The following is a 26,953-nucleotide window of genomic DNA, read 5'->3' as shown; positions in this document are numbered from 1 at the left end:
GATGGGAATCCTGGCAAAGCTAGGACCTTGGGCCTCAGTTTTTGTCACCTGTAAAATGGGTATAATCGTCCCTACTCTTCAGCGGTTATTGTGAGGAACACTCAAAACGAGGCTGTGAAGAGCCAAGCAACTTGTTCTCAGAGTTTGGGCAGGAAAAACTCAGTGATGGTTATTTAAGATTCCTAATAATTACATAATTACACCGTTTTCCTGGGGGAAAAAATAGTAGAAAAAAATCAGATGTGTGTAAAGGCTAGAGGTGGAGCAGACCTTGCCTCCCAAGCCTCACCCTCTGACCTGAACTGCCTGCCCCCCTCCAGGGTCACAGGCATCCCTGGGTTGGGACTTACAGGGACTGTAAGCCTTGCCACCCTGGCCTGTGTGAGCTTAAGCCAGCCAGCCTGCCCTCTGGCATTCAGTTTCTTCGCCTGTGCTGGGGGCGGGGGGTGCTCCTGGTTCTCCCTGGTATAGGGGACAAAGGTGGGGACGGGAGATTGGAGGACGGGATGAGGCCACAGTTCAGCAGCCCAGGCAACGCCAAGTACATCCAAGGGGCAGCTCTTCTCCGTCTACCCCCTCCGCAGAGCAAAGCTTCCACTGTTCGCCTGCGAGCCTCCCAGGGCCGCACATCCCCGTGAGGTTGTCCCCATCCTTGTCCCCATTTTATAGAGTAGGAAACTGAGGCTCTGAGAGACAACCCAGCAAGAGAGGCTGATGTCAGATCCACTGGCCTTTCTGCTGAGGCCCTGGGCTCCAGGCTGAGGCGCCCCCAGCTCCGGGGAGATGTACCCCAAAGCATATACCACCCCCACCCCCCAACGCTCATCAGCCAGGTCCCACCTGTGGGCCTTTGTCTGCGCGGCCCGCCCTCCCCGCTGTCAGCCGAGCCACCCCTACCCAGCCCAGGGAGGACCGCGCCACCCCAGGGGAGCCAGAATTCTGTTCTCCCGCCGCCGGCAGCCTGCGCTGGAGTGACCTAGCCTCCACTCGGCGCATGACGTAAGGAGGGCTCCGGGCCAGAATTAGGTAAAGCCTTCGGGGAGCAATAGCAGCAGCAGTTCTCAGAGAGTGAGAGCCACTCCGCCCAGGCCAGGTCTGTCGCCACAGCCTGCCTAGCCCTCAGCCTCGCACGCCCCCGGCGCCCCCAGCCCCCAGCCCCCAGCGGGCAGCGCTCAGGAGCTAGAAGCCTCCTCTGGCCCCACCACTATTCCCGGGGCCTGCACCAAGCCAGGTGGGAAGGCTTTATGACATTGCCTCGTTCAATTCCTCATCAGCTCTGTCTTCATTCACCACCTCCAGCCCAGACGACTCAACAGCCCCCTGCCTGCTGCCTCTCTTGCCCCCCATCCCTCTCTGGTCTACCCTCCACACAGCAGCCGGGGGGAGCCTTTAAAAATATAAATTTCAAGGAAGCGGACTTGGCCCAGTGGTTAGGGCTTCCGCCTACCACATGGGAGGTCCGCGGTTCAAACCCCGGGCCTCCTTGACCCGTGTGCAGCTGGCCCATGCGCAGTGCTGATGCGCGCAACGAGTGCCCTGCCACGCAGGGGTGTCCCCCGCGTAGGGAAGCCCCATGCACAAGGAGTGCACCCCGTAAGGAGAGCCGCCCAGTAGGAAAGGACGTGCAGCCTGCCCAGGAATGGCAGCACACACACTGAGAGCTGATGCAGCAAGATGACACAACAAAAAGAAACACAGACCCCTGGTGCCGCTGATAAGGATAGAAGCAGTCACAGAAGAGCACGCAGCGAATGGACACAGAGAGCAGACAACTGGGTGGGGGGGGGGGGAGAAATAATAAATAAATCTTTTTTAAAAAAGAAATAAATATAAATTTCATTATGTCTCTTCCCTGCTTAAAGCCTCCTAGGGAACCCCAACCCCCTCGAAAGAAAATCCAAACGCTTTACTGGGGCCCACACTCCTACCACAGGGCCTTTGCACGCGCCGTTCCCTCTGCCCGGAGATCACTTTGCCCAGCTCTTCCCATCATGGCTTCTTCTCTCCCAGGTGCTAACGCAAACGCCACCTCTTGGAGAGGCCTTCCCTGACGGCACTAACCGGCACCGCCCTCCCCAGTGCAGCTCCCCCCCATTCCCCTGCTCTCGATTCCTCCTGCTCCGCACCACAGTCATCTTCCTTGTTACCTTTGTAATGGCCGGCCTCCACCCTTCGGAAAGGAAGCTCCACAAGGGCAGGACTTACCTGCCTCGTTCACTGCTGTGGCTTCCAGCCCCTAGCACATACTGATCATAGTAAATGATCCACAAAGTTTTTAGTAAACACATAGCCTCATAAGGTAGGAATGACTAACGCCATCTTAGAGTTAAAGAAAATGAGACTCAGAGAGGTGAAGGGACTTGCCCTAGGTCACACAGCTAGTAAGGGTAGTTAAGAATTTAAACCCAGGTCTCTGATTCCACAGTCAGTATTCTTCACCACTCGGCTTCCTCGCAGTCAGAGCAATCTCTGGCCTGTGCTACTCAAGCCACTTGCTAAAACCCTGGGCTCCCGCCCACCTTATCCCTGCCTCAGCATGTTCTGTCTTGCTGTGTGACCAAGAGCAAAATCTGTCCCTCTCTGGGCCAGGACTAGGTGAGCCCTGAGCCCTCTTTAACTAGGACATATCAGTAACTCACATTTATTTGGCACTTATGTTTTAACCACCTTACATGCATTATCTCCTTTCATCCCCACCACTTAGAGCTATTATGATAACCCCCATTTTACAGGTAAGAAACCTGAGTCCCAAGATCAAATAGTGAGGGAGCTAAGAGTCAAACACAGAATCCTTGGCCTTAGCCTGCCCACCCCGCTACTCACTTCTCCTTCCTGGAGGAGTGAGGCAGCGAGCACCGGAGGGACGGAGGGACGGAGGCACCGCGTTCTCTTTGGCCTAGACTTCTTGGGGGCAGACGTCAATGGGTAAAGACGCCCGCCGGCTGAGTGCTGGGGCCCATCCCTCCCTGCTCCCCTCCCAAACAAGCTCGAGGCAGGAGCTGACCCCACCACTGCCCCCAGGAGGATGCCTTGACGCCGACTCGGGAGGCGGCGGTGCGCCCTTAGGAGCACCCAAGGCCGGCCGCACACTGCAGCCCAAGAGGCAGTCTCCACCTCCGGCTGGTCTCACGGCTGGGCAAGGGAAGAGAGGGGAGCCAGTGCAGGGTGGGGCACCCCACGCCACCGTCCTCTCCCCGAAAGGCTGGTCTCCCGGGGCCCAGCCCAGAGCAGGAGCCGCATGCCTGCTCACGGCGGGCGCCAGGGCGGGGGCGGGAGGGAAGTGCTCGGGGCAGCCACTCCTTTCTCCAGCATCCAGAGGCAAGCAGAAAAAGGAGTAGAAAGAAAGCCCTTTCCATTAAAACAAACAATTAACTCATGCTGTCCTTTTCCCCTATTTCTCTTACATGCCTGGAATAACAACGATAATAAGAATAATACAATAACAATTAATGCTTATGTGAGCACTTCCCACGCACCAGGGTCTGAACAGGGATCATCTAATTTGATCCCCACATCAACCCCATGAGGTAGGAACTATTACGCCCAATTTACAGGGAATGAAACTGAGGCATCAGGAAGTTTCAGTTACTTGCCCAGAGGTACACAGGTGGCAAGGGGTGGGAGCAGGATTTGAACACAGGCAGAGTAACTCCAGAGCTAGTCAGAGACAGAGAATCAGACACGGCAAGCAGGCCGGGGGTGGGGCACAGACATCATGCAGGCTGGCGATGACAGATAAAAGAAAGTGACACGGACGGTGGGCGGATGGGGAGGTGGCTGGCTGGATGGGTGGATGGGTGGGTGGGTGGATGGGTGGGTGGATGGGTGGATGGGTGGGTGGGTGGATGGGTGGGTGGATGGATTCTGATGTGATTCCCCCAGCTGGGCTCCCCAGGGGCTGATCCAGGGCCTCACTTGGAAGACATATGGTTTGAAGAGCAGAAAATAGCAGGGAAGACACGAGAAGCAACTAGAAAACCAAAGGGAGGCACAGGACAAAGAGAAGGACAGAGACACAGGAGACAGGACCCAGAGAGAGGGAGGAGAGAGAACAAAACTGGAGATGAGCTTATTTCCCCCAAGCCGGGAGGCAAATGCCCACAGGCCAGTGAGGGGAGTGGGGGTCTAGGAGCCAGCCAGAGGCTGGGCAGAGCTGCCCCTCCATCGGGGGCCAAGCGGGGTGGCTGCACCAAGCAACTCCAGGGCCGACAGTGCTGCTGGCCCCTCTCCAAGCATCGTCCTCCGGCAAGGAAATGTTCTTGCCACAAAAGGAGCTTGGAGGCCACGCCAGATCAGCGCTCTTCCTCCCCTCCGAAGGTGGAGGACTGGGGAGAGAGAAGGGGGAGGGCGCAGCGGGAGTGCTTTCTGGAGATGTCTCCCCATCACTACTGAGCACACACTCACACAAGCACATGCATGCTCACTTGCTGGGGCCTTTTCTCCAAAGGTCTCCACAGTTCCCCTTCTCCTAAAGTCCCCAGAGGAAGAATCACAGGCCATGTGGGCTCACCGGAAAGGAAAGGGGGAAAAAATCAATAGGATTGATCAGGAGCTATATTTACTGCTAGCTGTAGCTCTAAGGTTGTCCTTTCAGCTGTGGGGTGAGCAAGGCTTGGGTGGTCACTCCTCGCGGGGGACAGAAGTTGTGGAACATGAGCCCAGAGAGCAGGGCCTTTAGACAGCTATTACAGCCCCTTCCCAGCTGGAAGAGCGCCTCAGGGAAGCCGGGTCCGTATATTGCTGCGTCCCCATCACACAGTGCAGGTCAGCCCCCATAGATGGAAGGGAGGAAGGGCAGGGGACTTGCCAAGGACCTACTGTGTGCTGAGCTGTGCCAGGCGCCACCACCCCTCCCCCAACATGAAGAGATGCCCCTTTGCCTTGACGCCCCAGGGGGAATGAGCCCCTGCCCACACTGCCAGATGCCCGCAGGGAGCCAGCCACTCATTGGTTACTGGCTCAAGCCCCCGTGGGAGGCTCTCTGCGCTGGGCACGCGGCAGTGAATGAAACAAGGACCCCTCCCGCAAGGAGTTTGCATTCTAACAGGGGAGATGAGCAGCGAATAACCAGATACATCAAATAATGGCAGGTCGTCCTAAGCGCTAGGAAGGGAAATACAGCAGAGGGGCACAGAGGAGAGGGCTCTGCTAGGTGGGCAACTGAACAGAAGCCTGAGTGCAGGCGAGAGTGGGAGTCAGGAAGGGCCTTCTCAGGTAGAAGAGCAGATGCAAAGGCTTGGCATGTTTAAGGGACAGCAAGAAGGTCCCCGCGGCTGGAGCAGAGCAAGTGAAGAGGGGGGCAGTGGGGCGCGGGCTGGGGCCGTCGTCAGCACCCGGACCCACGACGTGGGCTTTGTTTAAGTAGAGAAAGGATTGGGGGAGGGGGAGATGCAGAAAGCCAGGTCCCTGCTGCCTCAGTCCCACAGCAGCCAACCGAAGGACCTCGCCCCTTGCTCCAGCAGTTCCCCCCAGCAGGCCAGGGTACCAGATGAGGGAAACAGGCACGGGAGAACCCCTCCCACTGCCGCCAGCTCGCACCTTTTCCAGGTGGGCCAGACAGGCCAGCCCCTGACTGTGCTTCGATTGCCCCCTGTTTATTTCATTTCATTCATCCTGGGGGGCCAGGCCCGGTGCTGGCCGGGAAAGCACAGCAGAGAGCAAGGCAAGATCACCCCTCTCCTGGAGCTCGCGTTCTCAGAGACACACCGCCAGGCGGGATCCTTGCAGCGACAAGGTTGAGCACGGGGACTCCGGGTCACCCTGCCCAGCCTGGGGCTCCGGAGGGCTTCCTAGCGGGCAGAACCTGAGCGGAGGCTGGGGACGCGTCAGTGACCCTGGGCAGCGGGACACAGCCTGAACAGAAGGCAGCCCACAGGGGCTCACCCCACCACGTGCAAACTGTCCCCATTCAAACGGGGGAAACCGAGGCCCGGGAAGACGGGAGGGGCCCAGGCTGGCGCCACGGGGTGGTGACTCAGGTCCCTCCCCTCTAAACTCAGCCAGGGGGCTCTCCGGCGGGCGCCTGGAGCGCGGGGTATGTGGTGCTCGGCAATGAAGTGCTGAATGAGTGAGGGACCCTGGCGGTAACTGAGAGGAGACTAGCCCACACCCCACAAGCGGGTCCTAAGACCCTTCCTCATCTGGCTGGACTTGGCCAAGGACGGTCCGCCTGCCCCCTGCCTGGAATCACGCTGAAAAGCCCGTTCCACCGGCCCACACCGCGTGCCAGGGTCCCCGATGGGAGAGAGGCAGCCCCCAGCCCCCACCAAGGGTCCCTCTGGAAGGCCCAGGAAGCAGTGCCGGAGAAGGGGGCCTCATCCTCAGCCCAGGACGGCGCCTGCACCCCCACCCCCGCGGGTGCCTCTTATTAATATTCCTGTTTTAATCGTAACGGAGCCTTTGGACCTAACACGTTCTCTCACTGCAATCAGCCCATTCTGTAGAGGAGCATCAGGGGGGCTTCCTCACAGGACCACAGTCTCCCGGTGGCACAGCCAAGGTTCGAACCCCCTCGGACTCCAGAGCCCCTCAAAACGCTGCCTCCCCAGGCCGCTGTCCATCCTAGGAGGCTGGACTACCGCAAAACAGTTTTTTAAATAATTTTTGTCTCAAGTAGAGAAATCCTCTTTTTCTAAATGAGATCAAGCAGGAACATCCAATCACGTGGTTTATAAAAGCAGAGCTGTCCCCTCACCACCTCCCGGTGCTGGGGCGCCTGACACCCCCTGAGCCGGGGCTCGGCAGGCCCCAAGCCTCCAAGTGCCTGCTCCTCTCGGGGCCTCAAGCCCCCAGCAGCCAGGAGGCTTCCTGCAGCCAGGAGGAGCCCCCGCACCCCAGGCTGAAGGGCATCAAGCACGAGGAGAGGGGCTGCGGAGAGGGGCCGTCTCATTCCTTCTCATTCCCGCTCGGCAGATGAAGAAACCGAGCCCAGAGCCAGAGACGCCGGCCCGGGCTCTGCAAGGTGCCTGGGAGCAGAGCTGCAGCTGGAACCCGCGGCAGGTCAGGAAGGAGCAGGACCCGCGCAGGAGGGGTGGGCCGACGCGATCCCGGGTATGCAGGGCAGCCCTGCCTCCCCGCCCCAGGATTACCACCGCCCAAGACCCCCCCCCTCCAGCCGGCAGTCCTCTCCCCCCAGACCCAAAGCTAAGACGACCCCTTCCTTCCTGGAGCAGCACACCCTCAGGGCTCCCAGAGTGCTCTGGGAAAGCTGGGGGTGGGGGCACCAGGGGTACCCCAGAATACCCAGGGGCTGCGGCCTTACCCACACCTACGCGGATCTCACCAAAGGGCAGCCCACGGCCACAAAGCAGCCTGGAGCGCCCAGGTGTGGCCCCTGCACAGGTGGGCCCGCACCTGGAGCCCTCCCGGGCAGAGGCTAGGGCCTGGGGGGCCACCCTCTTAGGAACCCTGGGTATTTATAGACGCTGCGATCCCCGGTGTTCACAGGAATTCTGGATTGCAGGTAGGGATTCTGTTTACCCTTGGTGTTTGCTGAAGTTCTGAGACTGCGTGTTATTATAAGATTATGAGATTCTAAATTGTATCAAAAGTGTCAGATTCTGTGATTCTTCCAGTCCGGACCCAGCCCGGAGCAGGAGGGAACAGGTTCTGTTCCCCGCCATCCTGGGCCCCAGGCCCGACCCGGGATCACCACCGCCGCCCCTCCCCCACAGGCAGGGCGGCCCGTGCAGCCCCACCCTCCTGCCCCAGCAAGGCCACATAAATCACCCTCCCAATAATATTTGTATCGATTATCTCGATTGGAAGCCTCGGTCGGCTCCATTGTCTCCCCTCCTCTCCCCAGGCTCACAGATGGGGTCCCTCCGCCTCATCTGCGTTTCTAATGGACGGTGTTTAAATGGAGCGGCAGCAGCCAGCCAGGTCCAGGATGCCCTGGGTGCTGGGAGGCTGGGGAGTGCTTAAAAATCCTCCTTGAGAGAGGATGACTGAACCATGAGGTTTGCGGAGATGCACGAGAGGCCAAGACGGCCCAGGGCCTCGCGGCTCCAAGCCTGGTCCATTAGCACTACCTGGGAGCTTATGGGAAACGCAGGAGCCCAGCCCATTGCACACCTACGGAGAGTGTGGACAAGGGGCCTGGGGATTTCGCACGAACTTCTAAGAAACACCGCTCCAGTCCAACCCTTGTGTTTTACTGAAGGGAAACTGAGGCCCAGAGAAGGCAAAGGGCTTATCCAAGGTCACACAGCAAGTGAGAGTTCCCGATTCCCTAGCGCAGGCAGAGGAAAGGAGAGGGCAAGTGGCTTCTGGAGGGATGGGCCAGCGGCTCCCAGACTGCACTCCTGCCCGAGCTCCTGCCTCTTGTCTCGGGGCATGGACAGATGGTTCCGACCAGAGCCTGACCCCCCTGTACTCTCCCAGCCTGGAGGGGCCAGCGAGAGCTTCGGGGACTCCCCAGGAGGGCACCTCCCTCCCACCTTGACCAGCCAGCTGCCCCTTCCCTGGCAGCAACTGGACAGCAGCTCCCAGGGAAAACGGCCACCTGGGTCTGCCCAGCACGGCCCGGCGTCCTGGGAGGGGCAGAGAGGGGGCCCAAGGAGGCGACCAGCAGAGGCGGGAGGAAGGAAGGGATGTGGTGGTCAGAGGGGGCAGGACAGAGATGTGGGGAGGGGGAGAGGGGCGGAAACAAAGAGGAGGCAGAGCAAGCACAGGAAGGAGGCGCGAAGGAGCCACTCAGATAAAAGAGGACACGGCAAGACCGAGCAAGGGGACAGGGAAAGCGAGAGGGAGGGCGACGGAGGCAGCCAAGGGCGAGCATAAGCAGGGAGCAGCGACGGAGGCAGCTGGCCCGGGAGAGGTGCCGGCCGCGGCGGCCCAGCCCTGCCCTGCCCGGCCGGGCCCAGCCCCCAGTGCCGCTGCAGCTGCCACTCGGCCCTACCGTGAGGTCAGCCCTGCCCTGGGGCTGAGGGAAAATAAATGGTGTCCAAGATAAAAGGTCCAGGAAATTATTTGTCTTGTTGTCACGTCCTGGGCAGGGGCCGGCGGGCAGGCGGGGCATCGTCCCAGAAGAGCCGGGGCTGGCAGGCTCGGCAGCCACGGGCCGGGGCGGCGGGGGCCCGCGAGGCTGGCGCAGGTGCTTCCCCACGTCGGGTGGAGGGCCAGGCCTCACGGCAGCCTCTGCTTCTGCTTCCCGGCAATTTTAAATAACTGGCGTGCATGGGGATAGTTGCTCGCTGTCTGTCTCTGCCAGCTGCCCCCCAGGCTCGGGGAGGGAGGAGTCTCATCTGTTTCACTCACTGCTGGGGTCTTTGTGGGCTGGGGGCTCGAGGAGTGAGGGGAGGCAGGGGGTCTCCCTCCTCCCAGCCCCCTCTGCAGAGGCAGCCTGGGAGGGTGGTGCCAAATACCCCCCGAGGAGGGTCAGGCAGTTCCAGGGTCAAGGATGGGTCAGAGGGAACTGTGACCCAAGGTATCACCAGTGCCCATGGCCAGCAGGTGCACAAATTCAAGCTCGGAGCGCACACGCGTATACGGGCGCGCGCACACAGGCACGCACGCATCTCCGCACGGGGCCGATTTCCACCACCGGAGGCAACATCCAAAGAACATTATCCAGAGGCACCCACCCGGGAGCACCTGAACCTGCAGCTGATGCTGCAACGGCTTATTCACGTCCTCAAGGTCACACTCCTGCACCCCCATCTTACGGATGAGGAAACCGAGGCCCAGACACTCCGAGTCACCTGCAGCCAGGCTGTGGCGGAGCTGGGATTTGAACTTGCGGTCTCCGAGGCCGGGAGAGTGGGTGTACGGGCAGAGGGATGGGCACGTACCATACTTGTCCCCGTCCTCGCCGCGGGCGCTGATCCTACGGCCCAGCACCTGGATGTGTTTCCCACTGGTCCGGCTGTAGAGCTGGTACAGCCGCAGCTGCTTACGGCTCACATCGTCCCGAGCCCGCGTCTGGTTCTCCACGTGGATGCGGAAGTCCACGTTCTCCTCGGCCGCCAGCACCTGGGCAGGGAAAGGGGAGAGAGTGAGCCCCCTGGAGCCCCTGGATCACAGAAGAGGCAGCTGAGGCTCAGAGAGGTGAAGCAAGGTGCCTCAGGTGGCCCAGCCAGGAAGTGGCAATGCTAAGAATCAGGCCTAGGTCTGTCTGACAACAAAGTGTGTTATCTTTCCACCTCAATCCAGGATTAAGGCACGAAGGAGGGAGTGCAGCTCTCTCATGCGACCTTGGGGGTGCAGCCGGTTCTGCCCCAGCTTCCTTCTGGGTAAAAGGGTAGGGCAGAACCTGATTACACACCAGGGTCGCTGAGGGGATAAAGTAAGCAAATAGGAAGAAATGTTCCAAAACCAAGACAGGAGAGGAATGGGGTAAGGATAACTGCTCTCGTGGTCCACAGCGGGGAAGGAGAGGGGCCTGGCAAGCCTCCCGTGGGAACGACAGAGCCAGCACCCAGTGCAGTTTCTCCTGGGGAAGTGATGCTGGGGTCTCCTCCCCACTCCCAGGAACCCGCATGCTGATCCCCACCGCCAGGCATGCGCCCACCTCCCGGGCCCCTCTCGGGGACACCTTCACTTTGCATTCCCGTTGAAATCTCCTGCAGCCCTCTGTCCACTTCCTCCAGTGGACACGTCCTCCACCTCTGCTTAGGCCAACACAATCTCCCCAGTCCCCCTGTCCACAAGCACTGGCCATCGCCTGGACCGCTTGCCCCCGCCTCCTCGCCAGCCTCCTGCTGCCACTCTAGCCCTCTAGCAGTCTGTCCTCCACCCACACCCAGGTGCCTTGTCTAGTGAATCCTTCCTCTGCACGCTCTCCAGGGCTTCCCGCAGCCTCCAAGCCCTGCGTGGCGAGACCGTGGCTGCTCTTCTGCCTTCCTCTCCTACGACTCTCTCCCCTGCAGGTGCTATGGCCCCCCTAGAGCACTAGGCCTGTAAGCATCCTGAATACACTCCTGCCTCAGAGCCTTTGCACCTGCTGTTTCCGCTGCCTTGATGCTCTTTCCCGGATTTACATTCTGGTGCCCCCAGTTCATCCGGGTCTCTACTCAAATGTCACCTCCTCAGGCAGGCCTTCCCTGACTGCCTTTCTGAGACAGCACCTACCTCTGTTACTCTCTACCTCTGCATCCACCATGCTTTCTTTTTCTCTCTAACCTGATGTAGCCTGTATTTATCTATTTCTTTTCTTTTTCCCCCACTAGACGGGCAGCACCATGAAAGTTGGAGCTGTGTCTTTCTTGTTTGCTGCTACATCCCAGCACCTAGCACAACAGAAACCCAAACGTTTGTTGAGTGAATGAATGAATGTTGAGAAGACCTGGCATCCTGGCCTGCCGTTTAGCATTAATGCAGGTTTTCCCATGACCCACTAACTGCCTCCCTGTTCCATCCCATCTGAAACATAAAAGTGAACGGTGCTCTGGGTTAGTTCTGTGCACTCACGAGGCCTATGGCACAATTCCAGGCACACGGGAGGCCCCACGGGACCCTGTTCCCATGAAACCCTGTAGCAGAGCCCCCAGAACCTTGGCTGCCCATGCCTCTGTCTCACATGTTCTGCTCATGGCTACAGTCCCGGGTCTCTGTCCCCAAGCTGACCAGCTTCCGTTCTCCCACCCAAGGCGGGCCCTGCAGGGCTGTATTATTATACAATATTATACTGTATTAGTTAACCTTCACAATAACCCTTAGGGTAGAAGCATCCTCCCATAGTGCAGATGTGGAAACTGAGGCTCTGAAGCTTAAATGACAAGGTCACAGAGTGGGCACCCGCACAGTCAAAGCCAGGTCTTTGTGGACCCCAGGCCTGGGCTGTCTTCCACAGCTGCCGGGCCTCAGGCCCCGCTCTTAGCCCCCTCTTGCAGAGCCCCACTGGTCCCCCCGGTGCTAAATACTGTGATGACCAGGAGCACCAGCCCTAGGTTCAAAACCCAGGGGCAGGGGAGCAGATGGAGCCCAGGAGTTGAGCACCTGCTTCCCACATATGATGTCCTGGATTCGCTCTCGGATACCTCCAAAAAATAAAAAAATAAACCGTGGCCACCACCCCCTTGCTAAGGGACTTTAGAGGCGGTACTAACCTCCCTGTGCCTCAGTTTCCCCTCCTATGAAATGAGGGAGCTGATGATGCTACCTGCCCCGTGGATCACTGTTAAGGTTAAACACATAAAGCAATACAGAAGGTGCTGCACAGGGTAAGCGCTCACAAGGGGTAACGGCTCATATCATGACAGGGAGCCCCTTTAAGAGGCTCTGAGGGAAACCCTGCAGACCGGAAGGCTCTCCAGAACCCAAGCCCGTCACACTCACATGGACTCGGGACAGCAGTTGGGGACCATCGCCTTGGATGCTACCAGCGACCCCAGGCGGGGGCAGGGGGCTGGCCCGCTGGCCCCAGGGTGTACCCTCTTTCACCCTGCCCCTCCACGGCCGCCCACCCACCCACCGCACCAGCCGCAGCCTGCGTCTTGCACCTGGGACCCTCCTCAGGGCACATCCTGCTCTCCAGGAAGGCAAGTACCGCAGTACACCCCGAGGCCCACACCTGGCAGGCATTTGTCTTCAGGACCCCCTGCCCCGACCCCAACCTTCCTGGCCCCTCCCTTCCTGCACCCCACCCCCGCCCCCCGGGCCCGCCTCCAGCATGCCTCCCTGCCCCCCAACTCTCCTCCTGCTCACGGGAGACCTTATCGACCCGAGGTCAAACCAATCTCCTAACCCCGGGGCCCAGAGGGGCGCTGCCCTGCCCTAGAAGCCGGCCTCCCATTAACGATTTTTCTCCCCGGCCCACTGGAGAGAGGCAGCGTGGGTGACCCAGGGTCAGCAGGGGCTATTGGGTGGCCCTTTCCCAGGAGGGGGGGGACAGTCCATCTTGTCCAGCTCCCACCATGTAAGCCACACTCTGTGGCCTGCTCAAGCCCGAGGGAGGAAGCGGGGGTGGCCTCGGACCCGGAAATAGGGGCCGTCCTCCCCAAAAGGCTGCGGGAAGCCTGGGCTTCCTGTGTAAGCCCCCTGGTGGGCTCTCGGCCTTTGCACAGGCCGGACACCCTGTCCCTTCTGCCTGGCTGACGCCTGCCTCCAGGTGCCTCCGCCCGCAGCCTTTCCCTACCCCAGGCTGGGGAGGGGCCGCCCCGGGCATCCCTGGAGAGCTGAGAGCTTGTCTGGTTCATCCCTGGACATCCCACCCTGCCGGGGGAGGTGCTCAGCACACGTTCGTCCCACGCAGAGCAGAGTGCCCCACGCAGGGATGGCGCGTGACGCTTTACACTCTCGACCGCTGAGCGCTCCCTGGTCCAGGCACTATGCTAGCAAGCACTCCAGGGCCAGCGCATCATTCTCACAGCCACTCGTGGCGAGGGCACCAGTTACAGGCCTCGGAGGGGCCCAGCCTTGGAACAAGGGGCAGCGGAGGCCCGGGGACCCCAGAGGCAACCCGCCCAGAGTTCACGCAGAGCAGAGCTGCCCCAGGGAGCGCCCGCTCCTCTGGACTGTCCCACAACAGCCAGCGCTGCTCTCTCCCTGGCTCACACTCCTCCAGGCGCACAACCATCAGGGGCACTGAAGAGCTGCAGGGGAGCCCATGTAGCTCAAGTGGTTGAGCACCTACTTTCCATAGACACCGTCCCGGGTTCGATCTCCAGTGCCTCTCAAAAAAAAAAAGCTGCAGTGTGAAAAATGTCAAATGGTTGCAACCCTGGCAAGGCAGGCAAGGGGCTGGCCTAGAACAGATGTCTCCTCGCGGCTGGCAGGCTCCTCTGATTGCTTGGCTTTCCCCACGCCCATCCCCACGCGTGAACTATCCTCGGGGCAAGCCGCTGTGCCCACAGCGGGGAGGCCCACAGTGGGGCACCCTGCAGCCTGAGATCCCAAATGCCCCCCTACCCTGTCCCTTCCCCTACCCAAGAGCTTTTGTCTTGGTGGGAATACTCGCTCCCCAAACCAGGGACTGCCCAGACGAAACGTGGGGACCCAGGCCTGCTAGGGTCCCCAGGGTGGGGACATGGAGAGTGGATGCCATGGCCTCACCCTCCCCAGGGGCACAGCGTGACGCCACTTCCCTGCTGGAAACCCCGTGGCCCCTCATGCCCACAGGCACAGTCCTTTCCCACCAGCCCGTCTGCCTTTCCCGCTCCTCCCTCAGGCCCCGTGGTGATGCGCTGATGTGTTGAACTGTGTCTCCCGAAAATAAAAGTTAAGGTCCTGGCCCTCAGGACCTCAGGATGTGAACTTATTTGGAAATAGGATCTTCGCAGAGGGAAGTACATAAGATGAAACCAAAACAAGACCAGTGTCCTTGCAAGAAGAGGGACACTGGGACACGGGACAGACAGACACAGGAGAGAAGGCAGAGGCAGGAGTGGAGAGAGAAGGAACGGCGAGGACTGCCTGGCAAACCACCAGCGCGGGCCCTGCCCACACCTGGACACCCAGAGCTGGGAGAATGGTCCAGGTGTCCTCAGCCCCCCAGGTGGCGGCCAGTTGTACGGCAGCCACAGGACACCAAGGCAGATAAAAGAGCCTGCAGTGATGAGGCCCCAACCCGCGGCAGCTTCCAGAGAGCCGTCCAGGCAGCCCCCTCCTCCCACAGGGGCATCCAGCTCCTGCAGCTCACAGACCACTACTGACTCTGGAAGGCACGTTTGTGGGCTTCTGGTTTCCTCCCGGGCCACATCTCCACCTTCCATGGACATAACACACATCACCTACGTATATTCACTACGTCACCACACACCCCCCGTGGTGGGCTAACAGCACAGCAACGAGCACTAACGGAGCTCCTGTGTTACCTGGCTCCACCCCAAATTGCCAACTTATTTAACTTCTTTAAGCCCAAATGATCTCATCTGCAAAACAGGGATTGTACAAAATAGTTATTTCAAGAAAAGATTATATAGTACTTTTTTCCTCCTTTCCGTGTGCGCGTTTTGTTGAGTTTTTTTAACAGCCACTACTTGTTCAGCACTTGCTCTGTACTAAGAGCCACTGGAGGTCATTAGCCCACGCAATCTCCAGAACAATCCTATCAGTTGGTATGGTCCTGACCCCCATTTTGCAGATAAGGAGACTGAGGCTTGGAGAGGTTAAATCCCACTTGTTCAAAGAGACAGAACTGGAGAGCAAATGAATCAAGATTCAAGCCCAGCTTCTCCTCACTCTAGAACCACCACTTCACCCTCGTTTACGTCCATTCTCCCCTCTCTCCCTCTTCCCTATTTCAGGACAGCCATGGGTCTGGCCACAAGTCTTTGTTGGAGGGTTGGGGATCGTGGAAGGGCAGGGGGTCTTGTGCTCACTCGCCCCCCGCCGAGACACACACACAGAGGAGGAGGAGTCGGGCTACCCTCGGCCCAGGTCCCCCTCCCCAGGTCCCCCTCCTCGGGGCGTCCTGTGAGCCGTGCCCCTGGCCCCAGGCAGCTGCCCCGTGTGGGGCGATTGCCCCCTTGCAGGGGGCAGCCCTCAGGCTTCTGGCCATGTTCTGGCCCCCAGGCAGCTGAGCCGAGGCCTTCAGGGCTCCCCAATTCTGGATGCAGGCCAGAGACCAGCACTCCTCCAGCGGTGGGCCCTGGAAGGCCACCCCCCTTCCCTCAAGGCGGTTCCCAGTTCTTCCTGGAGAGCCGGCTGGACTCGGGCCCGGAGCTGCCGCCAGCCACAGGGCTCTGCAGGTCGTCCTCGTCACTGAGGGTGGCGACGACGCACACCCGTACCGGGCCCTCGGCTGTGCCAGGCCGCTCTCCTCCCTCCTCACACGGCCGAGCAGGTGGGAACCTTTACTACCCGCCGTGTGCCAAAGCAGACACGACGCAGCCCAGGGAACCTGTACAGGAAGTGGCAGCGCCAGGATTTGAACTCATCTCTTGCTCTGAAGCATCTGGCTTTCCCCCAGCCGGCACCCCCTCATACGACAGGGAGGGGGAAGGCCGGGCGCACCCCTGAATCAGAGCTTGGCTCTGACTGGTGTCCACACCCACCCCTCAGCCCCTCTCTCCTCTCACAACCCCCACACCAAGCTCAGCCAGGACCTGGAGTGACGCTGCACAGGGCTGTCCCCACCCCCGGCCTGTCCATTAAGCTCCCAGGGCTATCCGCGTATTGATTGGCAGGGCCGAGCATCAGCACGGGGGGGGGCACCGAGGCGCGCCGCCCCGTGCCCATACATCAGCCTTCCTGTACAGGTCGTCAATACAGGCGCCGTCGCTGCTGGCCAGCCCTGGAGCCAGCCTGGGGCCTGGGGGCAGGGCCCAAAGACCCGTGCTCTCTCCTCCTCCGCCGCCCCTCTCCAATCTCCATTTCAATCCCCTCTCCCTAAAAATTCCTTTAGAGTGGGAAGCAGCTGTGGCTCAATCAGTTGGGCTCCCGTCTACCATATGGGAGGCCCTGGGTTCGCGTCCCGGGGCCTCCTTGTGAAGGCAGGCGCGCCCGCACGCTGCAGAGAGCCACTGGTCGGGGCGCCACGGAGAGCTGACTCAGCAAGGTGACCTAACAAAAAAGGGGACAAGCAAAAAAAAAACAACAACAACACAGAAGAGCAGGCAGCGAATAGACACAGAGAGCAGACAGCACGCAAAAGCCACAAGGGCGAAATAAAAAAAAATCCTTTGGAGTTGGAGAGAGTGGTCATGCATGCACAGGAGCCACGCACAAGCCCTTCGGCATGGTATGCAATGCCCACCACATGAGAAACCTGGTCTTTCCCATCACCCCCACTCCCGATCCTGATGCTCAGCCACCCAACGGCCTGGCATGCCCTGAGCACACCAGGCTGTTCCCGCGTCCACGTAGAACTGTTCCGTGTGCCTGCGATGGCTTTTCCATAGACATGCGCACACACAAACACACATGCACACATTCACACACACACGCAGGGTCCTCTCCACCTGGCGTGCACCCATTTCAAGACTCAAACTGGGCACCTCCTCTGGCCACATCCTCTTCTTGCCCCAGAGTCCGACCTCAGAGCCCTTCGTCTGTGCACCTGCTGCACCCTGACCCCCTGTGCCCCGGCAGCAACCTTGGACTTCCGTCGGCTCCCCAGGGACAGGAGCAGGTCCCAGCCCCCTGTGCCCCAGCATCCCGAGGGGGTGAGAGGGGTGCTCAGTCCAGGCACTTGGCCCCAAAAAACCTCCCCCACCAACCCCCCCACTCCCTGAACCAACGCACACCCTCACGCCAGGTCCTGGGGCAGGTGCAGGCGGCGGGTCCGACCCCCCGACTTCCAGGGACCTGTGAGCTGGAGGGCCAGCGGGCTTCGAGACACACCAGAGGAAACGCACCGGTGCTGTTCCGCTGTCCCCAGGGCCCCGGGATGGCCACACTTCACTCTTCCAGCAACCCCCGGGGGAGGGTCTATCCCGCCGCCCACGCTGAGACGAGCCGCAGGGAGGCCGAGCACCGGGCTCCAACGCACGGCCGCCAAGCCGCGTGGGCACCGCGGCAGCCCAGCGGTTTGGGTCCAGAGCCTGCTTGCCTACCCGTCCCTCTGTAAGTCCCAGCAGAGAAGCTACTGGGCCACAGGAGGGGCACAAAGTGCTATGGGATTCCAAGAGAGAATCTGGGAGGGGTAGAGGAGGGGGGTAAATACAGCTGCCCCAGGGCTGCCATCCCTACCAGCAGGAGCACTTGGAGAAAAAAGCTGACGCCTTGGATGTCTTCTTCATTCCCCCCCCCAAACCCATTCTAGGACCAGACGTGCAGCAGGTGTCCCGTAAATGTGTGCCGGTTGCTAATGAGGCGCAGAACCGTTATTGAGTGCCTACTGCCTACCAGGCCTCAACTTCCAACAGGCTTGGGAAGTGATATTAGTCTCCCTATTTCACACATGATGAGGCAGCAGAGACTCAGAGAGGTTAGGGACCTTCCCAAGGCCACACAGCCTGTGAGTGGTGGAATGGGGATTAAACACAGACTCCAGTTGAATGCCTGTGGCTCCTCACTCAGTCTGGAGGAGGGCCGATGTCCTGTGACCAAAGAAACACGGCCTGCCTAGCTTTCTCCAGCACCCTGCCGCGTGTAACGTAGCTGGCACACACATAAATATAGAATTTGTTGAGCAATTACCATGACTCAATTACTTCTTGAGTATCAGTCACTGTGCCAAGTACTTGGTGTGCCTTATCCCTTTTAGTCCTCACAATAGCCCTTAGGAAGTAGGTACTTCTCATTACCCCATTTGACAGACGAAGACAAGCGAGGGGCAGACCTGACAGCTGAGGACTGTGCCTAACAGCTGGTAAGCAGCATGGCAAGATTCAAACCCGGGTCTCTGCCATGCCAAGGCCCCTGCACTCAAGGACCACAGAAGCCACTTAGCCCACCTTACTGTTAGGCAGCCGGGGAAACTGAGGCACAGGAGGGCCACCCCACAGTGCGTCAATGACAAAGCGAAGACGGGAACTTAGGGATCCCGGGAGTCCGTCTGCTCTGAGGCCCACGGGAGGCTTGCCCTTGGCCCCGTTCTTGGCACGGCCACGCTTTACATGGGCCTGAGACCTTATGCTACTTAAATGTCTGAGCCAATGAAATCCAGACATCTCCCAGCTCCTACCAGGAAGCCTGACTACAGCCCGCGAGGCCCTCTTATGCATGGACATTCTGAGGTTCCAGGCTGAAGCCCCATCCTCAGGCTCAAAGCGTGGGCAGCAGCCCATGTCCGTCCTGGGGCCAGATGGCGCTCCTCCAGCCCCGGCTGTGCTGCCGGCCCTCGGCCTGTCCTTCCCCTCAGGCCTCTGCCCCAGGTCCCTGTCCGTGGGCAGCGGGCAGAGCCAACCCGCAAACAAAATACTGCGCGCACGAGGCCCAGCAGGCCAGCCCAGACCCCAGAAGGGAGTCGGGGAAGACCTCCTCCCCCTGTGACCAGGAGGTGGCAGTGCCCCAGCCAGGGGGATGAGACGGAGGCCAACCTCCCACGGCGAGAGAGGCACGGGAGCTGGATCTCGAAACAGAAACCGACTCCACCGAGCAGACCCGACAGGAGAAGAGCCTGGAGGCTTAGCAGCGTCTGCAGTTTTAGTGAGCCAGGGAGCAGATGAGGCTGGAGAGAGACCAGCTCACAGGGGGCTCCCACGTCCCAGGCCCCTGGGAGAAAGGACTGCAAACCTGAGACTGGACTACCAGTAACAGGATAACAACACTTACAACATGCTCAGAGACCTTAGAAAGGAGAAGCTGAGGCCCAGAGAGGCTAAGTAACTTGCCCAAGGTCACACAGCAATGACATGGAAGAGCCACCAGGGACCTTCTGAATGCAGCCTGTGGACTCGAGCCCTTTTAATAAGACTGGGTCCTAGAGCTGGGCAGACCCAGAGTTGAATCCCAGCTCTGCCTCTAACCGTGCGGCCAAAAGCAGGTTACTTCCTGCCTCTGAGCCTCACTTTCTTCATCTGCAGAATGGGAAAAGTAACCCCTAACTCCAGCTGGTTCTGAGGCTTAGCCCCGTGATACAGTGAGCACTCGCTAAGTGGCAGCTGCTAGGAGGATTGCTATTGGTGTTAGTCTCACAAGCCTGTGCCCGGGCTTTCCACCCCTGCAGTGTTCCTGCTGGAGGACTAGCTTAGAACCAAAAGACCCTGCTGAGGCCAGGTCATCTCCTCCCTGTCCCCCTCCAGTCTCCTCAGGGGGCTGATGAGCTGGCCAAGTTGCCCAGGCCGGGGTGAAGGCAGCACCTGTTCCCCCCGACATGCCACAAGCAGGCTGACACTGGCCGTGCCAAACACAAGAAATTTTAAAAATCCACCTCCTTATCTCGGGGCAAGTGACACTCCCAGGCTACAGGAGTGCTGATGGGGCACCCCACTCCCCTTCCGTGCCAGGGAGAGAACCTTGGGGGGAGGGTATGGACCCTCACACCCCGCCCCTCCAGCTCCCATCCCTGGCCCTGGGACCCTTCCAGATCAGCACATTCCGGTAAGACTGGCGCCTGCAGACTCCAAGCCCGACGCCCTCAACCCCGGAGACACCGACCTGGGCTCTGATTGCCCCCCTACCTCCACCGGTGCCATCCAAACAGAATCTCTCACTGTGGACTCCGAGCCCACCTCGTGGGACTCAGTTTCCCATCTGATGTATTCTATCAGAAAAAGGCAGCTTGGTATGGCTGGAAGACAGGATTTTGAAGCCAAGGTCCTGGATCTTGGTCATGGCCTTGAACAAGTCTCTTCCAGGGTCCACGCCTCCCTGGAAACAGGAAAGTCCTGCCCTCCCTCCCCAGCCCCTTGCAGGGTGGTGGAAAGAAGGAAGCTTCCCGAGGTAAAACAATGCTTTGAAATTCTCACTGGCAGCACTTTCTCTTCTTACCCTGGGCAAGCCACTCCTCCCGCACCGTGGGTCCCTCCTCCGTTAAACCGGAGGGGAGGCACCCTACCTCCCCACACCTGCCGGCAGAGGAGGGGCGTGATTAAGCTAACTCCTGTGATTGAACCAGCTCCTGCTGGCTGGCTCTAAACTGGGAGCCTCTGGAGGCCGGGGCCTGGCTAGGTCTCCTTCCCAGGGCGGACAAGAAGCAGGCTCCCGGCAAGGGTGACCTGACCGAATGGACAGATGGGCGCCGCGGTGGCTTCAGGAAAGTCAAAGTTCCGGCCAATAGGGCAGCGGCCCAGAGCACCCTGTGCCCGGTTTCCCCCTCCTAGCCCGCTCCAAGGGGCTGCGCCTCCCGGAGGCGGCTGTGGGGGAGGTCAGGCCGGGAGGGGGCGAGGACGGGAGCTCCCAAACTCGCACTCACCGTGCGGGGAGAGAGGAAGCGGCGCTGCGGGAGGGGCCCGGGGCGGGCGGCCGGCGGAAGCCCCCTCCCCGCGCCCCGGGCCGCCCCGCGCCCGGCCTGTCTGGGGAGCGCCGGGACCTCGCGGAGCCTGGCGGCCGGAACAATGTCGGGCAGGTGCCGGCCGAGCTGCGTGAAAAGCCCAGCCCGGTGTCATTGTCAGCGCTCAGCCAAGTGCAGAAAAGCAATTTACTGGTCACGCCGCATGCTCCCTGCGGAAATTTTTTAAATTCTTCCGATTTGAGCTATCCGCGGTGTCCCGAGTCGTGTGGAGAAGGGATTTTATTAAATTCCCAGCTTCCCGCTTCCTGGGGTGGCCGCCGGCGAGGGCGGGGCTCACCCCACGGAGGGGGCAGGGCAGGGTCTGGCATTGACTGTGCTCACGGAAACGTGGCTGGGGGCGGGGACCCATTCTGGGCCTGGGGGCTGACGGAGGGAAGGGGGAGAAGCCCCTAACCCCACGCTAAGACTGGACCGACCCCCAAAACACGGAGGTGGGGGGGGGGAGAGCATAGGTGTATCCTTTTCCCAGCAAAGCTATGTGCCCTCCTAGGTGGATGAGAATTTGCAAAACTTCTTCCATCTCCATCGTCTATCACTTCAGCCTCCCAGCTACCCACATCACAAATGAGGAACTAAGACTCCCAGCAGTCGGGGTTTAGACCAAACAGTAAAGGGAGATCCTAGTCACCACCCCAGAAGCATCCCCTGCCCTCTGAAGTAGCTGCTCTCCTGCAGTCTGGAACCACCCCCAGCCTACCACCAACGCCACCCCATCTTTGTCTGTGGGGCGCACAAGGGGATATTAGCCTGCCAATCTTGCCTGTAACCCTCTAGGGTAGCTTTTCTTTCAAGGATGCTGGGCGCTTTTGAAAATCTGTGGGGGACTGGGAACCCCCGCCAGATGTAAGCCCATTTGGGTACCATTTTGCAGGCAGTGTTTCAAGGATGCCCGCTCCCCTCCCCCTCAATCCCATCCTTAGACACCAAAGGGTGCAAGGTCCACGGGTTAAATACCAACAGTCCTGGCATTCTGGATGGAGAAAGGCTGGGAGGGACAAAGGGGCAAAGGAAGGGGGAAGGTAGAGGTAGGACAAAGGTAGGGGAGGGGCCAATCCAGGGAGAGGGCAAGGAGGCGGCTGTGCCCTCACCTGCTTGGCGGCTGCCTCTGAACCGGACCCAGGAGGACCACCCAACTCTTTCCCCAAGAGGCTGGCTCTCGCTCTGGCCAAAAAAGTAGAGGTGGGATGAAGAGTCAGGGATCCCTCCCTCACACTCCCCCAGAGAACACAAGGACCACACAGCAGCTCCTCCAGGCCCACCTGCCCACCTCATCATCCGCCACCCCCACCCCGAGGCTCAGCGCTCAGGCCACGAGCCCTCTCGCCCAGGTCAGACAAGCAGACACCCTAACGTGACCCCGGGGCCTGCCCTCTGCTTGGGGACTCAGCTGCAGAGCGGGCAGGCCATGCTGGCACTGGCCTTTCTCGGACACATCCACTCCACCTCCCACCCCCGTCACCACACAGGGTAACATCTGCTTTGGCCAACAGCCAGTCTTAAGTTACTGACTCCAGTTGTATTGATTCAAGGAGTCACTGGGGATCCCCCTGCCTGCCCGAAAGAAGGAAAGAATCCATCAGTTTGTCCATCCATCCATCCTTTCATCCCACAACGGGCTGCCCGCAGCTCAATGTCCATCATGATGACAAACAACCCTCCTACACAAGGGGGCAAGGAGAGAGACCCATTCCACCACCACCACACACCGCCAAGAGGCTGCTGAGCCTCCAGCACACTCCACACATGCAGCACCCCTGCTAGAGGTTCTCTGTAGCATCTGGAGATCCTGAAGGCAAAGGTACAAGCATCCTCTCTGCTAACCCCATGAAGACACCTGCCTTTAACAGAAAGGAGGTTGGGGCAGATACTTCTGTTTTGCCTTGAGTCCTGCTTCTCCAAGGGACCCTCCCTTGCAGCCCTGGGTAGGTGGGGGGCTCGGGCAGTTGGCGATTCCTATTCCCTTTGCATGCCACTCCCCCCACACCCCCATGCTGAGGCAGTTCTGGTCTGGTTCTAATCGGGGCTGAAGTCGGCTCCCTCTTCCCCTCTCTCTCTCTCTCTCCCTCCCCCCTCCTTTTTCCTTCATTTCCACGGCTTTGGAAGCCAGAGCGTTCCAACTGTCTGCGTGCCAAGACCTTCCCGAGTCTGAAAGCTGCTGAAGTAACAGATCAGATTTTAGCAAGTGCTTTCCAGGCTGAGCGCCAAGCCCTCTTCTGATTCACGGAGAGCGAGTGAGCGGGGAGCAGGCGGGGAACCAGCCCTAGGGCTGCAGCACCTTGGGCGAGGGCGTGCGCGGCCCATCCCGGAGCGCCCTCCAGGACCACGGCCCCTCGCCCGGCCCAGGCGCCCTGCTCTGCCCCTCTCGCCCGCATCCCGCTCGTACCTCGCTCCTTCTTTCTCTCAGTGCTGCAAACGTCTTTGAAACCACAGAGTAATTTACAACTGAAGCTTTCTCCCTGGACTCGAAATCCACTCGGCTGAAAGGAGCTTTTTTTGTTTGGAAGAGCAAAAGAGGATGTTAAGGGACGGCTGGCAGAGAAAAATCCTAGGTTCCAACTCCTCACTGGCTGTGGGCAGGGGGCTTGGAGCCGGGCACACTGCTGCCGCGCAGCACACCCGCTCTAAGGATGTCCAACCAGACGAGGCCGCGGGAGCCCACGCCGGCCTGTCCCCTAGCGGAGCCCCTTGCCCTTGGCGGGTCCCCAGCCTGCGCAGGGAGAGCGCGGAGCCGCCCTTCTGCGTCCTGGGAACAGGTGCAGTGGGCTCAGCGCCCAGGAGGGGTGGGGCACAGGGAGGGGGCGCGGCCCAGGGCGGGGGGCTCCGCATCTAGCGCTTGGCAGGGTTTGGAGGGAGGCCAGAGGTAGGAACCCACATACCTGTACCTGGAAGCACAGCAGCAGGAAGTGTAAACACCTGCGGAAGAGAGATGAAGAGGCGGTCAGTGGGACTTGAGGGAGGGGGGCCCGCGGAGACAGACACAGCCGCTGTCGGAAAGTCAGACGAACGGACCCGCGGGCAGACAGAGTCACAGGCACATAGACGGCCAGACAGGGCGGGCAGCCCCGCGCTCGGGCACTTACAGGCAAGTGCAGGCGGAGGGCGCTGAATACATCGCTGGGCGGAGGGGAGGCGGCGGCTCCTAGCCCAGCCTGCACATGTCCGCTCCGCGCGGCCGGGACCGGGCGCCTCCGCCGCCGCCGCCGCCGCCGCCGCCGCTGCTGCTGCTCTCTCCTCGCCGGCTGCTGCTGCAGACTCTGCTGCTCCGGGGCGCTCCGCGGCGCGCCCTGCGGCATCAGCGCCCCGCGCGGCTCCTCCCGAGCGCTGCGCCCTCCGGGCTGGCGCGGGGGCTGCGGGGTGGCCGCCGCTGGGCAGGGGGCACCCGGCCGGTGCGGGAAAGCTTGTTCACTGCTGGCCGTCCGGGCGTCCAGGCGTCCGCGGGAGGCTGGCCGCCTAGCTCACTCCCGGGGTAGCATTCGCGGCGGGGCCGAAGCTGGGGCGCGTTCTGCGGCCGGGGCGCGGGGCTGCGTGGGGCCAGGGGTCAGCGCTCCGGCGCCGGGGCGCGCGGCTGCAGCGCGAACGCGTCACGGCCGCTCCGTCTGGGCGCCCGCCGGCTCATGTCTCCTCCTCCGCGTCTCTCCGGCCGTGCGCATCGCCGCCTCCCACCGCTGGCGGCGGCCGGGGCGTTTTCTACGCGCGGGCGGCGAGGGGGCGGGGGGCCGGGGGCGGGCCCGGGCCCGAGCCGGCACAATGAGGATGCGGGGTCCGGGGGCTCCCCCCTCGGGGCGCGGCCGGACGGGCGTTCAGCTCGCCTGGGTGCGCCGCGCCCACATCAAAGGCGGCCCTGTCTGCTTGCCTGCCTGCCGCGGCCTCTCCGCCGCCTCCTCCTCCTCCCGGCGGCTCCGGGTTGGAGGGGAGGCTCTCAGACTCCCGGCGACGGGACCTGCAGCTCCGGAGGGGCAGAGCTCCAGAGGCTGATGCTGGTGATCTCTGGAAGCCGTCGGTGCTTTGCGCCCGGGCGCAGTGACCCCGCGCGACGGCGCAAACGCTGCCCAAATTGGCCAGGCAGCGGGTCCCAAGAACGTAGTTAGATGCGGAGCGTCCTCCCACGCCCACATTCGATACTCGCAGGGACACCAACCAGCGCTTGAGTGGGGAGCGAGGAGAGGGCGGGTCAGGCCCAGCTCCCGAGGTGGCTCCACCGAAGGGGGGTCGCTTTTACACCTCCTGTGGGTCCACGGATCGTGGCGTTTCCCAGTCACCCTCCCGGTCGGCTGGCCACACTAAGTGAGCTCCCCTTTCTCTGTCTCGGCCGCTGGGATGGAGAGTGAGGACTCCGAGGAATCGCCCCCCACCCCCACCTCCCGGGGCGCCGGGGTAGGTTCTCGGGATCCCAGCCCGGCTCCTCGGCGGGCAAGCCAGCTTTGGAAACGCACGGCTGCCACCTAGCGGCCCCGAGGCGTTGCTGCCACCCCGGCTCCGGCGGGGTTACAAGTCCGGGAAGAGCCAGCAGGACTCTGGTCAGCGACTCCTCTAAGCCCTCCTCCGGCCCCCTCCCACCAACCGGGCTGCGATTCGCTTCTATTTACTTACTAACCAAGACCTTTGCTCCTTTGACGCGACCTTCTCAAGATCCTCCTTCTCACCTTCCAGACAGTTCAGTCCTTCCCACCAACCCCACAATGCGGGTGTTCTTGTCACACGCAACTGCCAAGCCGTCTAAATAAAGCCCTTATCAGCCGGGCCCTGCTTTGACCGGATGCTGAAGGAAACAAGGTCATGGTGGGAACGAAACTGAGAGCAAGCTCAAAAAGCAAAACCCAGGAATCCAGACTATTTGGTTAAAAGCCTTTTTTGTTGGCTGAGGTTGATAATTTCCATTTCACAAGAGCATAAACTCAGGCAGGTGCTGTCCAATGGTGCTAATTCCTAGAATTGTGGAATATGAAATATCAGTAATTGTTTCAATTATCAAGCCTCTCTGCAGGCTATTTTAAGCTCGACTAATCAGCTTTCCCTCCCAAAGCTGAAGCTATCTTAGACTCTAATTTCAGCATGGAACAAAAAACGTAGAAATCCTTTTCAAAACCAGGTGCTAACTGGTGGAGAAAGTTCTAGCCAGAAGCTTCAGGACTGAATTTACAGACATTCGATTGCTAGAATTGACCTGTAAAGGTGTTTTACTGGTAAATTCCCATATTCTGGAGGAAATGAGCTGATCCCAAGACAGGATGTAATGACCAACCAAGAGATGAACAGAAATGTGTGCACTGGCCCTCAGTCATTGCCGCCATTCTTGATTTGCTTTACATAAAGCACTCTGGCAGACCTGGGCAAGAGATAATTTGGCTTTACTATCTGCTAAAACAGTGCTTTTTAAGGATCTCATTGCTCAGAATACATTTCCTATTACATTTGAATAGAATGGATACATATAACCACTTACTTCCCATTTAAAAGCATTTTCGGCTCTCAAAAAAGTACATTTGTTGATCTCACCGGTCACACAAATAAGACTGACCAAAAAAAAAATGCAGCCGAGAACAGTTCTGAGTATAAACTCAAAAGTCAGATGGCCTGATTTGAATATTGCCTTTAACATTTACTGATAAATTTCAGCAACAAGTCTCTGAGACTGCTTCCTTATCTGCAAAACATGGCTAGCAACAGTTAACTACTCTTGAGTTGTGAATGAGAGAATCCAGAGGCTGGCACATAATAAAGGCTCCAAAAGTTTATTAACTATTAACTAATGATCATAATTAGGGTATTCAGGCTTTTTTTTTTACCATGCTGTTTTTATCTGCGTGACTTCATTAAGTGGAGAGGCAGGATCATTTTCAATTTACAGCTGAAGCATCTAGCTAGAATCTTTTAACCTCAAATCCAGTCATCTTATCACGTTATTCCTTTTTCCCACTATTCACACCTTCAAACTTAGCCTTCATGTACCCGTTTACTATATGCACAAATCTTGGTTTTCTGACTTTTGACAGCTTTATGTAGCACTTACTATGTGCCATTAATTTGGTAGTCACTTACCGATTCAATCACTTTTTACATAGATCCTTTTCTCAAGCACTGAGTGAACAAGACAAGGTTCCTGCACTAAAATCACTTAAGCTTCTACTAGGAATGATAGACGATCGGCAAATTAGCCAGGCAATTCTCGCTTGT

General features: G+C 59.6%; 1 protein-coding gene across 3 annotated transcripts in view; it reads right to left on the bottom strand.

Moving 5' to 3' along the window:
- FGF18 (fibroblast growth factor 18) overlaps nt 1–24,404 on the bottom strand; it is a 34,051-nt gene extending 9,647 nt beyond the window's left edge. Inside the window, exons 1-3 of one of the 3 annotated variants that reach the window (XM_058282232.2) lie at nt 23,860–24,404; nt 23,662–23,692; nt 9,792–9,972 (exon numbers count right to left, since the gene is read on the bottom strand). In XM_058282232.2, coding sequence (XP_058138215.1) covers nt 9,792–9,972; nt 23,662–23,692; nt 23,860–23,891 — 244 coding nt within the window. In that variant the 5' untranslated portion in view covers nt 23,892–24,404. Of the gene's footprint in view, nt 1–9,791; nt 9,973–19,946; nt 20,201–23,655; nt 23,693–23,859 lie in introns of those variants that run through there. The other 2 variants (XM_058282226.2, XM_058282240.2) reach the window with 2 other exon arrangements.
- Between the last annotated feature and the right edge of the window lie 2,549 nt (nt 24,405–26,953).

This window comes from Dasypus novemcinctus, chromosome 2 (assembly GCF_030445035.2).
Source record: "Dasypus novemcinctus isolate mDasNov1 chromosome 2, mDasNov1.1.hap2, whole genome shotgun sequence".
In the NCBI taxonomy this organism is placed as follows: Eukaryota; Metazoa; Chordata; class Mammalia; order Cingulata; family Dasypodidae; genus Dasypus; species Dasypus novemcinctus.
The sequence above is the reverse complement of the archived record's forward strand: the minus strand, read 5'-3'. Positions and strand labels throughout refer to the sequence as shown.